Source organism: Pleurodeles waltl, chromosome 5 (assembly GCF_031143425.1).
Source record: "Pleurodeles waltl isolate 20211129_DDA chromosome 5, aPleWal1.hap1.20221129, whole genome shotgun sequence".
NCBI lineage: Eukaryota > Metazoa > Chordata > Amphibia > Caudata > Salamandridae > Pleurodeles > Pleurodeles waltl.
Genome location: NC_090444.1, coordinates 72,251,009 through 72,264,363, shown reverse-complemented (window position 1 = coordinate 72,264,363; position 13,355 = coordinate 72,251,009). Strand labels below are relative to the sequence as shown.

The window sequence follows — 13,355 nt, the reverse complement described above, 5'->3', positions numbered from 1 at the left end:
TAATAGTAATTTTTAATGTAAAGTGAATTAATAATTATTTGTTGTGCTCATCTCTAAATTAAATAGATAGCTCCACCATGTGGCAGACTGTAATAAGTGCCGGTATTGGCAATTAAGTGCCGGTGCTGAGCACCTGAAACCACTGGCTCAAATTACGCACTGGGAAGTAGATGGTTACGGTGATGCACCTAGATTTGTATTTTGTTTTCTCTTTTTTCTGTAAACAACGGATAAAGTTTCTATCTTCTGAGGGGAGTCTTGCACTGCTCTCCCATTGTATCCACTCTTGTTCCCTTGGTATTTTTGGCTACAGGTAGAGAAGCGAGTTCATTGGCCCCCTCTATTTGAGGCTTTACATCCCATCTATAATGCAGATATGTCTAAAGGTCCACTCCCATCGTGGATGACAAAGAGGCAGATGCCCACAGGTGAGCTGCCCTCACCCCCAAGCAGCCAATGACAGGACAAGCCCAGTGTCATAATTTCAGGTGCAGGTGTAGGCATGCACCAGAGTAACTGCATGCTGCCTCTACTTGGGCTCAAGTGTGGTTTTAGGGTGTATACCTTACTGACTCTTTTAGGGTTCTATCGCAACACTTTAATTCTGCGTCATCCTAGGGATGGTGAAGAGTGGTCCATGCCCCACCACCCACAGTAAAAAATAATCTAAGCCCCATCCTGGTAAAGAATGATCTAAACCCTCTTCCCCCATCTGGTGACGAGTGATCCACAACTTCTTCCTCCCTCTGGTAATGAGTGATCCATGCCTTCTTCCCCCGTCTGGTTAAGCCTGTCTCTTCTGCTCTCACCGTCTCAACACTGCAGAACGTTGCCCATAACACTGTGGTAACTTTCTGGCGATTGCAGGAATAGTCTGGGTTTAACTGGTGGAATGGTCATGGTCTATGGTGACCAGGATGCTCTGCTCTTGGCGGTAGGCAAGAGCCAGTCAAAGGACATTCACACAGGCCAGTTTCACAGGGCCACCGCTGACCTAGCTGCTGACTTGGACAGGCTCTTCTAGTGATGCAGCGATACCCATATCTTTCTCTTCAGCAGGCGGAGTGACAGGTTTTGTCCTATCCTAGGTGTCGGCTGCCATGGCCTCATGCCAGCGCCATCGCTCTGTGTTCCTGGGAAAGCACAGGCATTCGTAGGTCCGGGGATGTAGCTTCAGAGGGGTTTGTTTGCGGTGTGACACTCCCAAATAAGTGCATTCTTTGCTTGGTAGATGGGTCAGGGTGATCGGAGTCGGGTCTGCTGTGTCTGTGTTGGTGTTTATTGTTGTTCTCATTTCACTGCAAGGTTTAAATTCTTCATTTTGTGGATCTAAAACTTACATATATATTATGAGTGATATACCAACTAGACCTCTGCAAAATTTAGCGTACTTTTGGGAATTGTGCACTAGTATTGTCTTGCAAAGTTCCTAAAAATGGCCGCTATTATGCAACTTCACTTAATTATGCATCATTTACTGTAAACGCTTACAGCGAATGATGCAATTTGCAGTACAAATGTACTGCAAAAGCACAGGAACAATAGCACGCGAGTAGTTGTTTTTCGCAGTGCTCTTGTTCAAATGCACCTTAGTGTCAAAATTGACGTGATTTTGTGCTAAAATAAAGCGCACAGCAATGGATTTGCATTTTTTGCAATTACATGTACTTTCGCTGTCATTTCACCTAATTATGCAAAAGCAAATTACACAAATTTTGCACAGCTCTGATTCGAACCCATTGTTTTTCACCCATTGTGCCGCTTCAGACAGCGGTCCACCTAGTGCAAACCAGCACTGACCGTGTTACTCATGTGAACAGCCCATCCCGAACCTTGGTCATCTGACCCGCCGCCCTGCGGGTCAACGTTTTTTTAGTTGGGACATTTGGGACCATATTTAAGAAAAAGTGCCGCATCTGCTATGATGCGCCACTTTTCTTGCGCCCCCCTACCAGCACCTAACGACACCATGGTTGTGCCGTATTTATGATAGGGCGCAGTATGGCGGCTGTTAGCACAATAGTGTCAACATTTTTCACGCTATTGTAGCGCTTTGCTACACTAGCATCAAACATTTTGACACTAATGCAGCAAAGTGCAAGGAGGCCTATAGGTTTCTATGGGAGCATAGTTTTAACGCCTTCAATGACCAGGCATTAAAAATGACATCAAAAATGGCGTAGTGAAATCTGTTAAATTTCACTGCGCCTTTTTGGCAGGCCTTCTAGCGCCTGAACTCCCCCCTTGCATACATTATCCCTGGCACAGGCATAATGTGGAGCAAGGGTTTACAAAGTGACGCAATGCATGCATTGCTTCACGTTGTAAATTTGGCATGGCAAAAAAGCCTCTTTAGTGCCGCCGCATTAGCATAAAAAAAATAATGCTATGGCGGCACTAAGGGCTCTTAATTTTGCCCCTTGAGATTCACACTCCCTGAATCACAATGACTAAGCTACGCCCCTGAAGGTGCTGAATGGCTGAATTTGAGTCTCTTTACAGGCCCCTCTGAATCAAACAATCAGGGATTTGTAGAGCGCGGCTATTCACCTGTCAGGGTCTCAAGGCGCTGTGGTGATGAGGATCAGTCGAAGAGCCAGGGCTTGAGGTCCTTCCTGAACTGAGACAGGGTGGGGGATTGCCTGAGGTGGATGGGGAGGGTGTTCCAGGTCTTGGCGGCGATGTGGGAGGATCTTCCTCCGCTGATCTTCTCTCTGAACAGCCAGCTTGCCCCGCCCCTGAAGTGACGCAAGGTCATTCTTGGGCTCGCATGAGCCGCTGCTCTCTGCACCTGCAGGACTGCAGTGGCTGCAGGAATGTGATGCGCAGGAGGTTGCAGGGATGAGGTCAGGACCAGCACCTAGTCCCAGCTGCAGGGGGTGGCACGTGATTACACTGAAAATCAAACATCGGGGCAAAGGGGGCAAACATTTAAAAAACATCGAAAAAGAATGAGGGGGTTGGCAACACATATATATTATCACATTGGAGGCCTTGAATGAAACAACACACACCACCGAAAATTATGAAATGTAAAAATTGTGTCTAAGCAAAGTAGAAGATAAGAATGGATGGCTGAGAAATCATTTATTACGGGAAGCGAAAACCCAAAACGAAAGGCACTCTAGAGGGCGCTCAAACACAAGGTAAAGTTAATGCCAACACATAAGCGTAACGAACGGAATTTTATAAGCCTCGGAGACGACATGAAAATCAGCATTGGAAAGAGGGCTTAGGTAATTGCCCCGTTAATTCAGTATATTTAAAGATGTTAAAAAGAACTTAATTTCAGAAACAAAATATTGAAAAGGTGTGAATGAAAACAATCCCAGTGAAGATACATTTCCGATATTAAACACTTTATGATTAATAACTTGTTGCAGTGGGGAAAAAATAAAATAAAAAATGATTGTTTTCCGTCTGCAATGCATCAATAAAAAAAAAAAATTAAACTTTTATGATTCAGTGTACTTTTGAGATGTAAGATAGTCGCTCATGCACTGCAGTGCAAGCACTGATCTGTGGTGGAATGATACACAGAGCAGCCAATAGCATGAGGTGAGAGGGTGATACTCTCGTGAGGCAGACACAAAGAACACTATGTATATGTTAAAGAATTGGTAGAAATAGGTCTTGATAACAGTTGCAGCCTCAACCCATACGTAAAACATGTATGCTTTAATTTCAAGAAAATAAAGGTCTAGAACTGTTTTGTTTCACTTTGACTAGTAGCGCTGGTGTTAAGTGTGGCAGGAGGCCAATGTCCTGAGGAGTTCAGCTTGTCTTACGCTGACCACTCACGCCTTACAGGTGTTGAGTTAAGCTAGCGGTCCATGTCCTGTCGAGGTCAGCTTGTCTTACGCTGACCACTCAGTCCTTACAGGTGTTGAGTGAAGTTAGGGGCCCATGTCCTGTGGTCTTACGTTGACCACTCACGCCTTACAGGTGTTGACTGCAGCTAGCAGCCCATGTCCAGTAGAAATCAGCTTGTCTTACGCTGACCACTCAGTCCTAACAGGTGTTAGGTGCAACTAGCAGCCCATGTCCTATGAAGGTTAGCGCGTCGTACGTTGACCACTCAACCCTTAAAAGGTGTTAGGTGCGGCTAGTGGCCCATGTCCTGTGGAGTTCAGCTTGGCTTACATTGACCACTCAGTCCTTACAGGTGATAGGTGCAACTAGCAACCCATGTCCTGTGAAGGTTAGCGTGTCCTACCTGGACCACTCCACCCTTAAAAAGTGTCAGCTGTGGCTAGCAGCCCATGCCCTGTAGAGGTTAGCTTGTCTCGTGCAGACCACTCACACCTCACAGGTGTTGGGTGAAGCTAGCGGCCCATGTCCTGTGGAGCTCAGCTTCGCTTACGTCATCACACAGGGGAGGGGATTGTTAACAGTCTTTCCAGCGAACTTGTCACCACACGATGTGGTTTGAGTATTTTGATGATATGCACTTCAGAACAAATACCCAAGGTTTGCACTGGGTTGTAGCTTGCATCAGCTTTTGAAGCCTTGCCCTCTTTTGGATACAACATGGCTCCCAGCCCTCCATGCTGATAATGTCAGCAGATACCAGCATTAGTGTGGTGGCAAGTTTTTCTACATGGTGCAGTAAACCTATTAGACCTGTGGGTTTCGAAAGACAAGCACCTTGGCGTGTACTTTCCTCAGACACTCTGCAGCCTTCCTTCTTGGTGTCAGTGCACCGCCATAGTTGGCTACTGGGAAAGAACATAAATAAACAAGTAGACTAGGAAGCCAACAAAACCACTACAACCTTTAGAGAACCAAATGAAGAAGGAGGTGTAATGGCGATTAGACCAAATTATTTGTGCCAGAAAAATAATTTGTAAAAATACTTATGAAACTGCCCCACAAGTCCTCGACCTTAAACATTACAAGATCTGTAAGATTTCCATAGAAGATGACTGTAGTTTAAATAAATCAGTCAATCATTAGGTGTTTGTAAAGTGCAGCTTCTCACCCTGTGGGGGTATCCAGGCACTGTGGGTTGCCGCTGCGAACTGATAGCCTCGGATTGATGAGCTCTCTTCTGAAGTCGAGGAGGGTGTGTGCGGTACACAGGTGAGGGGGTAGGGGGGAGATTGTTCCAGATCTTGGCGGTGCGGTAGGAGAAGTAGCACCCACCGCAGCGACTGCAGTGAATCCGTGGGACTTGAGCGAGGGCAAGGGTGGTTGAACGGAGTTCTCCGGCGGGCCGGTGGAAGAAGAGTCTGTGGTTGATGAGATTGGGTCCGATGTCGGGTGCTTTGTACGCGAGGGTGAGAACCTTGAATTTGCACCTCTTGTGCACGGGCAGCCAGAGGAGACCTCTGAGGTAGGGGGTGATGCAGGTCTGCTGGGAAGGTCCAGGACAAGTTTCACCGCTGAATTCGGGATGATTTGGAGGCGGTGAAGGAGCTGCGTTGGGAGCCTGGCTTAAAGGGCGTTTTCCTTGTCCAGTCTGTTGGTGATGAGGGCTTGGGTTACCGTCTTTCTGGCTTTGATGGGGATCCATCTGAAAATCTTCCCTAGCATGCGGAGGCTGTGGAAGCAGGAGGAAGCCATTGTGTTGCTTGAAGGTGAGTTTGCTGTCGATGATGATGCTGAGGTTACTGGCATGGTCAGTCGGGGATTGTCTGAAAGTAGAGGGCCACCAAGTGTCGTCCCACAGGGAGGTGTTGTTTCCGAAAATGGTCACCTCTGTCTTGTTTGTGTTCAGTTTTAATCAGTTTGATCTCATCCATCCGGCTATATGGCTCATGGCATTGATGAAGGTGGGTCTAGGGGTGGCGTGGTCTTCGGAGAGGGAGAGTATGATTTGAGTGTCGTCTGTGTATGAGATGATGTTGAATCCGTGGGAATGAACAATCTCAGCCAACGGCATCAGGAAGGTGTTGAAAAGAGTGGGGCTGAGTGAGCACCCCTGGGGGATGCCACGTATGATGTTCTTGGGCTCTGAGGCAAAAGGTGAGAGGCAGACTCTCTGAGTGCATCCTGTGAGAAAGGTGTGGATCCATTGGAAGGCACTGCTTCGAATCCCGATATAGTTGAGTCTGGAGATAAGGTTGTAGTAGGAGATGGTGTTGAACACGGCAGAGAGATCAAGGAGGATCAGGGCTGCCGTCTTTGTATTCTGATTTGACGCTCGACAGAAACACAGCAACATTCTGGGGAGCACGCTCATGCCCAGCCACAAACATGCAGGTCCATGAGCCCAGGGCAGCTTGCAGGCAGAGGGCTGTGTGTATACATGAGGTATCAGAAGAGTCAACATGGCGTGTTATGCCATCACCCAGAGAGGCAATGAGGCTGCCAAATTGTCAGTAACTGTAATGGCACCCTGGAGCTAGAATGTAGCGGGCACTGGAACGCCATCCAATGTTAGCGCTTTATCCCTCCCCTAATGTTAACCAACCGCACGCCAACCTAGAGGTGCCTTGGAACAAACATCAAAACCCATTAAAATTTCTGAAAGGCCTGGGGTGTGGCTTCACCCTACCACTTACTTGCCCATCTACTATGCTAGGCTGTTTGCCTCAGGTTCCAGGCACTATACTTTGGTTGAAGTTGTGGGTGCCTCATTTTCTCCCACTCATTGAGATAAACTCCTATTAAGATGTGGTTTCTTAGCCCTCAATGGTGCAGAGCAGAAAAGGTGGAGATGGTCCCTTCCTTGATCCCATTCCTGAGACCCAAGAGCTCATCTAGAGATGTGCTGCAAACTGGGCAAGAAGGCAGGTGCAGCAGTGGGTATATCTGCTGCCTTCTCTAGTAAAGTTCCCTTCAGAGCAGCAGAACAGCTCATGAGTTACACAGAGTTCCTAACCCAAAGAGGTATTCCACGGAAAGGCGCATGGTTGACAGAACCAACGATTCAAGGGGTGGTCTTCAAGGACTCCACCACCATTGCGGAGAAGCTGATAGCAACACATATCATGGAGGAGCATGAGGCAACAGAGAATACTGAAGTTTCAACAAGTGGCATTTGTGTGGGCAGTCCAAAGGGAGTAAGCTACATGGTGGCCTTTTGGATTCCTTACAGCGCTCTGCAAATGCCAGAATCCAGCTTTCGGGGAGCCAACAAACTGGAGCCTATGGACTCACTAGTTGTAGCCCTGAAAAGTCTCTTCAACAGTATCACGCAGGGCCAGGTACTGGCAAGCAGAGACCATTACTCAAGTACTAACATATGAAAGCTAGAGGCCCACCACAGCTGACTATGCTGTTCCTGGGCCACAGGAGAGGATGCTGACTTGGTCAATCTACCCAATCAGCTAGATAAAGAAGGTTCACGATCACAAGAGGGCACATCTTAGGACCAGCAGTAGGAAGTAGGCAAACTGAAGGACTCTTGTATGTGGTAACAATGTCTGATTCTCCTCTACTTGAAACAGTGATTTTATTTTTCTAAAGAAAAAATCGTACACTTACTAAAGGTATAAGCTCAAGCTGATCCAAGTCCTGAGAAGGATGTCTATACCTTGATTCTGGTGATCAGCTGGATCAGTTGAGATGTGTCGCAGGACTCCGGCATATTTACTTACATTTCATGCAACTCAGGGCAGCAAGCAAAGTTGCTGCTCTGCATAAAGGGAGACAGCAGGAATGTGTTGTATCAACTATGATAGGGTGCATTGCTGCTTTCTTTCAGCGTTGGCGTACTGTGCACAGCCTAGCACTGATGCAGCCCCCCTTGCACCATAGTGCGAGGGTCCCTGCGTTACAGGCAGGATTGTTTTCATGCAGGAAGAGTTAACTTCCCACACACAAAAATCCTTATATGGCATTTTTCTCCTTCTATGTGTGCTGCAGAATGCAGAAAGATCTTTCTCCTAGTGATGGCTGCTTTAGGGAGGTGTTGCATTTTGATGCATTCCCAGGTTTACTGGCTTTAGTAATGTGCCTAAAAACCATGGATAGATGCATGGGAATGTCCATGCTCCACCCATGGAATGCCTCCCTAGTGCAAAGTAGTGCAAGCAGCTGCTATGCGCTGCCTACTCTGTGATTTACCATTTGTTCGCAAAAGCCAGGCAGAAGAATGTAATTGAAACCAAAAATGACATATTGATCATTCATTTCCATTACTACCAAAAATCATCAAATTTCTAACATGTTTGTGTTCTGAACTGTGCCTCCCATTTTTCTGTCCTTCTCCAGGGCTCCAAGACATCTCGCTGGGCTGATCCGGATCACTTTGCACAGCGCCAGGCCTGCATGAACTCTTTCGCAAGTTGGTTTGGTGCCATGCCTCTGGTCCACTCCCAGACGCGACTAGACCCCGTATTGTTCAAAGACCAGGTCTCCATCCTCCGCAAGAAGTATCGTGACATTGAGAGGCTTTGAGGGAGCATCATGCCAATGGTTGACAGCTCGAAGCACTGATGAGTACACAGGAGGTGCTCGCTCAATGTTGCATTTCCAGGCTCTACTCTTCGTTGAGAATGGAAGTAAACTTCCTACACAAAGCAAATCTAGACATCTCCATTTCAGACTAAGACGGAGAATTCAAGGACTCCAGGCTGGACTGATGTTTTTGCCAAGAGCAAACAGAAAGACAAAATGTCTTCTTCCCCTGCATGGAGTGGTTCCCATGAACAGACCATCCATTTGCAGCTTAGATAAGGAGCTTCAAAAGCCTCTGAGCTTCGAAAGTCAACATACAACATCTTCCTGCTGCAGAAAAGAGAGAGCTGAGGCTGTTCGGAGACCAACTACGCTGAGATTTTGGGTGGAAACAGATAAAACTGACGGTAGTCAGTCAGCCAGAAGATCATGGTGGGCAAGGGAAGCAAATATTCTAGATGCAATCATTCAGAACTCAGTTTATACATGTTTACCCTTGTAGGCACCAAGATGGCGATGTACTCTGCGTGATGGTAACCACTGTGGTTTGCAAGCGTCAGTTAACGCTTGCAGGCCTCACTGCTGGTGAAACTGCACCATAAACAAGAGTGGATCTAGGTTGGGAATTTTCTTGTTTAATTGTTCTCTTTTGTAGTGCCGGGAGGGAGGTCTTTGCCCACTTCTAGGTGCTTCCAGTTATCGTTGCAACAGGTTACCTTGTTGCAGGTGGGTCAGCCTCACGGACCAGATGGTAAATGATAACAAGAGTGTCGGAGGCAGAGGCGGTCCAGGCAATGGAACAGCAAGTGAAGTCAGTGATGGAACAACGTACCTGACCCTAGAAAGGTAAAGGTTCAAACAAAGGCTGCAGAAAAACTTAGGAGATCGAGGAAGCAGAAGAACGATAGAAACACCACTTAGGTTCAAAATATAAAAAAACACATTATGAACCTCTAGTTGTCAATTTCTGGAAGTAATTAAATGAGCAAATAATCTGGGTTTTCCACAGGAATCTCAAAATGTCCATATAATTTAGGGCCTGATTTAGAGTTTGGAGGACCCATAGTGTTAGAAATGGGGTTTTTGATTGGCAGTCAGGTTACCCCCTGTCCAAGCAAAAGCCCTTACTCTAGTCAGGGTAAATCACACACAATCCAAGATTATCCTGTGCCCACCCTCTGGTAGCTTGGCACGAGCAGTCAGGCTTAACTTAGAAGGCAATGTGTAAACTATTTGTGCAATAAATCATACAATACCACCATATAGCACCACAAAAATACACCACACAGTGTTTAGAAAAATATATAATATTTATCAGGATAATTGTAGGTCAAAAAAAGAATAAAGTTGCAATGGAAAATTGTAGAAATATCACAGGACAGTGATATAAAGTGTCTTAAGTCTTTAGAATATAAACAAAGGGGGTCATTCTAACTCTGGCGGGCGGCGGAGGCCGCCCGCCAGAGTTCCCCCCTCCAGAATACCGCACCGCGGTCAGAAGACCGATGCGGTTATTCTGTGTTTCCCGCTGGGCTGGCGGGCGACCGCCAGAAGGCCGCCCGCCAGCCCAGCGGGAAACCCCCTTCCCACGAGGAAGCCGGCTCCGAATGGAGCCGGCGGAGTGGGAAGGTGCAACGGGTGCAGTTGCACCCATCGCAAATTTCAGTGTCTGCTAAGCAGACACTGAAATTCTTTGTGGGGCCCTCTTACGGGCATGGGCACTGCAGGGGCCCCCAGGGGCCCCACGACACCCCATACCGCCATCCTGTTCCTGGCGGGCTGCGCCGCCATGGAGGATTCATGAGGGCAGCGGAAAACCGGCGGGAGACCGCCGGTTTTCCTGTTCTGACCGCGGCCAAACCGCCGCGGTCAGAATGCCCTGCGGGGCACCGCCAGCCTGTTGGCGGTGCTCACGCCGACCCTGGCCCCGGCGGTCCTTGACCGCCAGGGTCAGAATCACCCCCAAAGTCTCTTTCAAGCACAAGTACCTGGTTGGGAGTGGAAATATCTCCTCAGAGGGCCACAAGAGAAGAGGCGCGTGGAAAAAGGGTGTGTGCGTCGATTTCTCCCCAGCACACACAGACTTGCGTCGTTATTTTCCACGCGGGGAAGTCGGCGTCGTTTTCCGGCGCGTGGACAGTCTCTTTCTGTGGGTCGCGGGGATTACCAGATGTCCCGGGTCTGTGTGTGGATTTTCCTGCTTGTTCTCCGGCTGCGCGTCGGTCTGCGGGGCTGCGCGTCGAAATTACGATCTCACGGCAGGTGTCGCGTCGATTTCTCCTCTAGACTTCAATCTGCGGGGCTGCGCGTTGTAATTACGATCTCACGGCAGGCATCGCGTCGATTTCTCCTCTAGAGGTCGGGCGGCGTTGTCCTTGCGAGGCCGTGCGTCGGATCTTCGATCGTCCCAAGAGCGTTGCGTCGATCAGCGTCGGAGTGCGGCGTTTTTCTCGCCGCGAAACAAGCTGTGCGTCGAAATTTTCGGCGCACGGAGCGTCCAAGTAAAAGAGAGAAGTCTTTTTGGTCCTGAGACTTCAAGGAACAGGAGGCAAGCTCTATCCAAGCCCTTGGAGAGCACTTTCACAGCCAGACAAGAGTTCAGCAAGGCAGCAGGGCAACAGCAAGGCAGCAGTCCTTTGTAGAAAGCAGACAGGTGAGTCCTTTGAGCAGCCAGGCAGTTCTTCTTGGCAGGATGTAGTTTCTGGTTCAGGTTTCTTCTCCAGCAAGTGTCTGATGAGGTAGGGCAGAGGCCCTGTTTTATACCCAAATGTGCCTTTGAAGTGGGGGAGACTTCAAAGAGTGGCTAAGAAGTGCACCAGGTCCCCTTTCAGTTCAATCCTGTCTGCCAGGGTCCCAGTAGAGGGTTTGGCAGTCCTTTGTGTGAGAGCAGGCCCTCCACCCTCCCAGCCCAGGAAGACCCATTCAAAATGCAGATGTATGCAAGTGAGGCTGAGTACCCTGTGTTTGGGGTGTGTCTGAGTGAATGCACAAGGAGCTGTCAACCAAGCCCAGCCAGACGTGGATTGTAAGGCACAGAAGGATTTAAGTGCAAAGAAATGCTCACTTTCTAAAAGTGGCATTTCTAGAATAGTAATATTAAATCCGACTTCACCAGTCAGTAGGACTTTGTATTACCATTCTGGCCATACTAAATATGACCTTCCTGCTCCTTTCAGATCAGCAGCTGCCACTTCAACAGTGTATGAGGGCAGCCCCAATGTTAGCCTATGAAGGGAGCAGGCCTCACAGTAGTGTGAAAACGAATTTAGGAGTTTTACACTACCAGGACATACAGTATAACTACACAGGTACATGTCCTGCCTTTTACCTACACAGCACCCTGCCCTAGGGGTTACCTAGGGCACACATTAAGGGTGACTTATATGTAGAAAAAGGGGAGTTCTAGGCTTGGCAAGAACTTTTAAATGCCAAGTCGATGTGGCAGTGAAACTGCACACACAGGCCTTGCAATGGCAGGCCTGAGACAAGGAGAAGGGGCTACTTAAGTGGGTGGCACAACCAGTGCTGCTGGACCACTAGTAGCATTTAATTTACCAGCCCTATGCACATAGAGTGCACCTTACTAGGGACTTATAAGTAAATTAATAGTCCAATCAGGTATGATTCCAGGTTACCATGTTTTAGGGGAGAGAGCATATGCACTTTAGCCCTGGTAAGCAGAGGTAAAGTGCGCAGAGTCTATAAACCAGCAAAAACAGTGTCCAAACAGTGGAGGGAGGCAGGCAAAAAGTTAGGGGTGACTACCCTAAGGCTGTCAGGTCTAACATGTGTCCCCCCCAGCTGAAAGTGGGGAGAGCTACCAGACCTCCTGGGAGCTCTCATCGCTAAGGCGGAAGTACCTGTAGAGACATCAGCATTGGCGTGGTCAACCCCTGGGCGATGTTCCACCGTAAAGTCCATCCCCTGTAGGGAAATGGACCACCTCAAGAGTTTTGGATTCTCACCCCTCATCTGCATGAGCCATCTGAGGGGCCTGTGGTCTGTCTGAACCCGGAAGTGAGTCCCAAACAGGTAGGGTCTTAGCTTCTTCAGTGCCCAGACCACAGCAAAAGCCTCTCTCTCAATAGCACTCCACCTCTGTTCCCGTGGTAATAGCCTTCTGCTAATAAAGACTACCGGTTGATCTCTGCCCTCCTCATTCAGCTATGCTAGGACTGCCCCTATGCCATGCTCTGAAGCGTCTGTCTGCACGATAAATTCCTGGGAGTAGTCAGGGGCCATGAGTACGGGGGCCGTGCACATGGCTTCCTTCAGGGCGTCAAAGGCTTTCTGACAAGCCTCTGTCCAATTCACCAACCTAGGTTGTTTCTTGGAAGTGAGTTCTGTCAAGGGTGTTACAATGGTACCATAGCCCTTGACAAATCTGCGGTAGTATCCTGTGAGGCCTAGAAAGGCTCTCACCTCAGTCTGCGTTCGCGGGGGTTGCCAGGCCTTGATAGTTTCAATCTTGGCCTGGAGTGGCTGCACCTTGCCACCACCCACTAGGTGTCCCAAGTACACCACGGAACCCTGCCCAATCTGGCACTTACTGGCCTTGATGGTCAGGCCTGCCTGTTGCAGGGCCTGAAGCACCTCCTTGAGGTGAAGCAGGTGTTCCTCCCAGCTGGAACTGTAGACAGCTATGTCATCCTGGTAGGCTGCACAGAAGGCATCTTTGCCAGCTAGGACCCCGTTAACCAACCGTTGGAAGGTAGCGGGGGCATTTTTCAACCCAAACGGCATCACCTGGAACTGGTAATGGCCATCAGGGGTTGGGAATGCGGATCTTTCCTTGGCCCCCTCAGTCAGGGCGATCTGCCAGTACCCTGAAGTAAGATCAAACGTACTCAGGAACTTGGCAGCGCCTAGCCTGTCCACGAGCTCATCAGCTCGGGGGATGGGGTGAGCATCAGTCCGTGTGACTGAGTTGAGACCCCGGTAGTCCACACAGAACCGGAGTTCTGGCTTCGCACCTGGGGCAGTAGCCTTAGGGACCAACACCACTGGGC

The 13,355-nt window shown here is 48.7% G+C and overlaps 1 protein-coding gene across 1 annotated transcript in view; it reads left to right on the top strand.

Annotated features, from left to right (window-relative positions):
- Positions 1-9,737, top strand: part of LOC138295359 (exostosin-1-like) — an 854,232-nt gene extending 844,495 nt beyond the window's left edge. Inside the window, exon 11 of the mRNA XM_069233599.1 lies at positions 8,161-9,737. Coding sequence (XP_069089700.1) covers positions 8,161-8,346 — 186 coding nt within the window. The 3' untranslated portion in view covers positions 8,347-9,737. The remainder of the gene's footprint in view (positions 1-8,160) is intronic.
- The last annotated feature ends 3,618 nt before the right edge of the window (positions 9,738-13,355 follow it).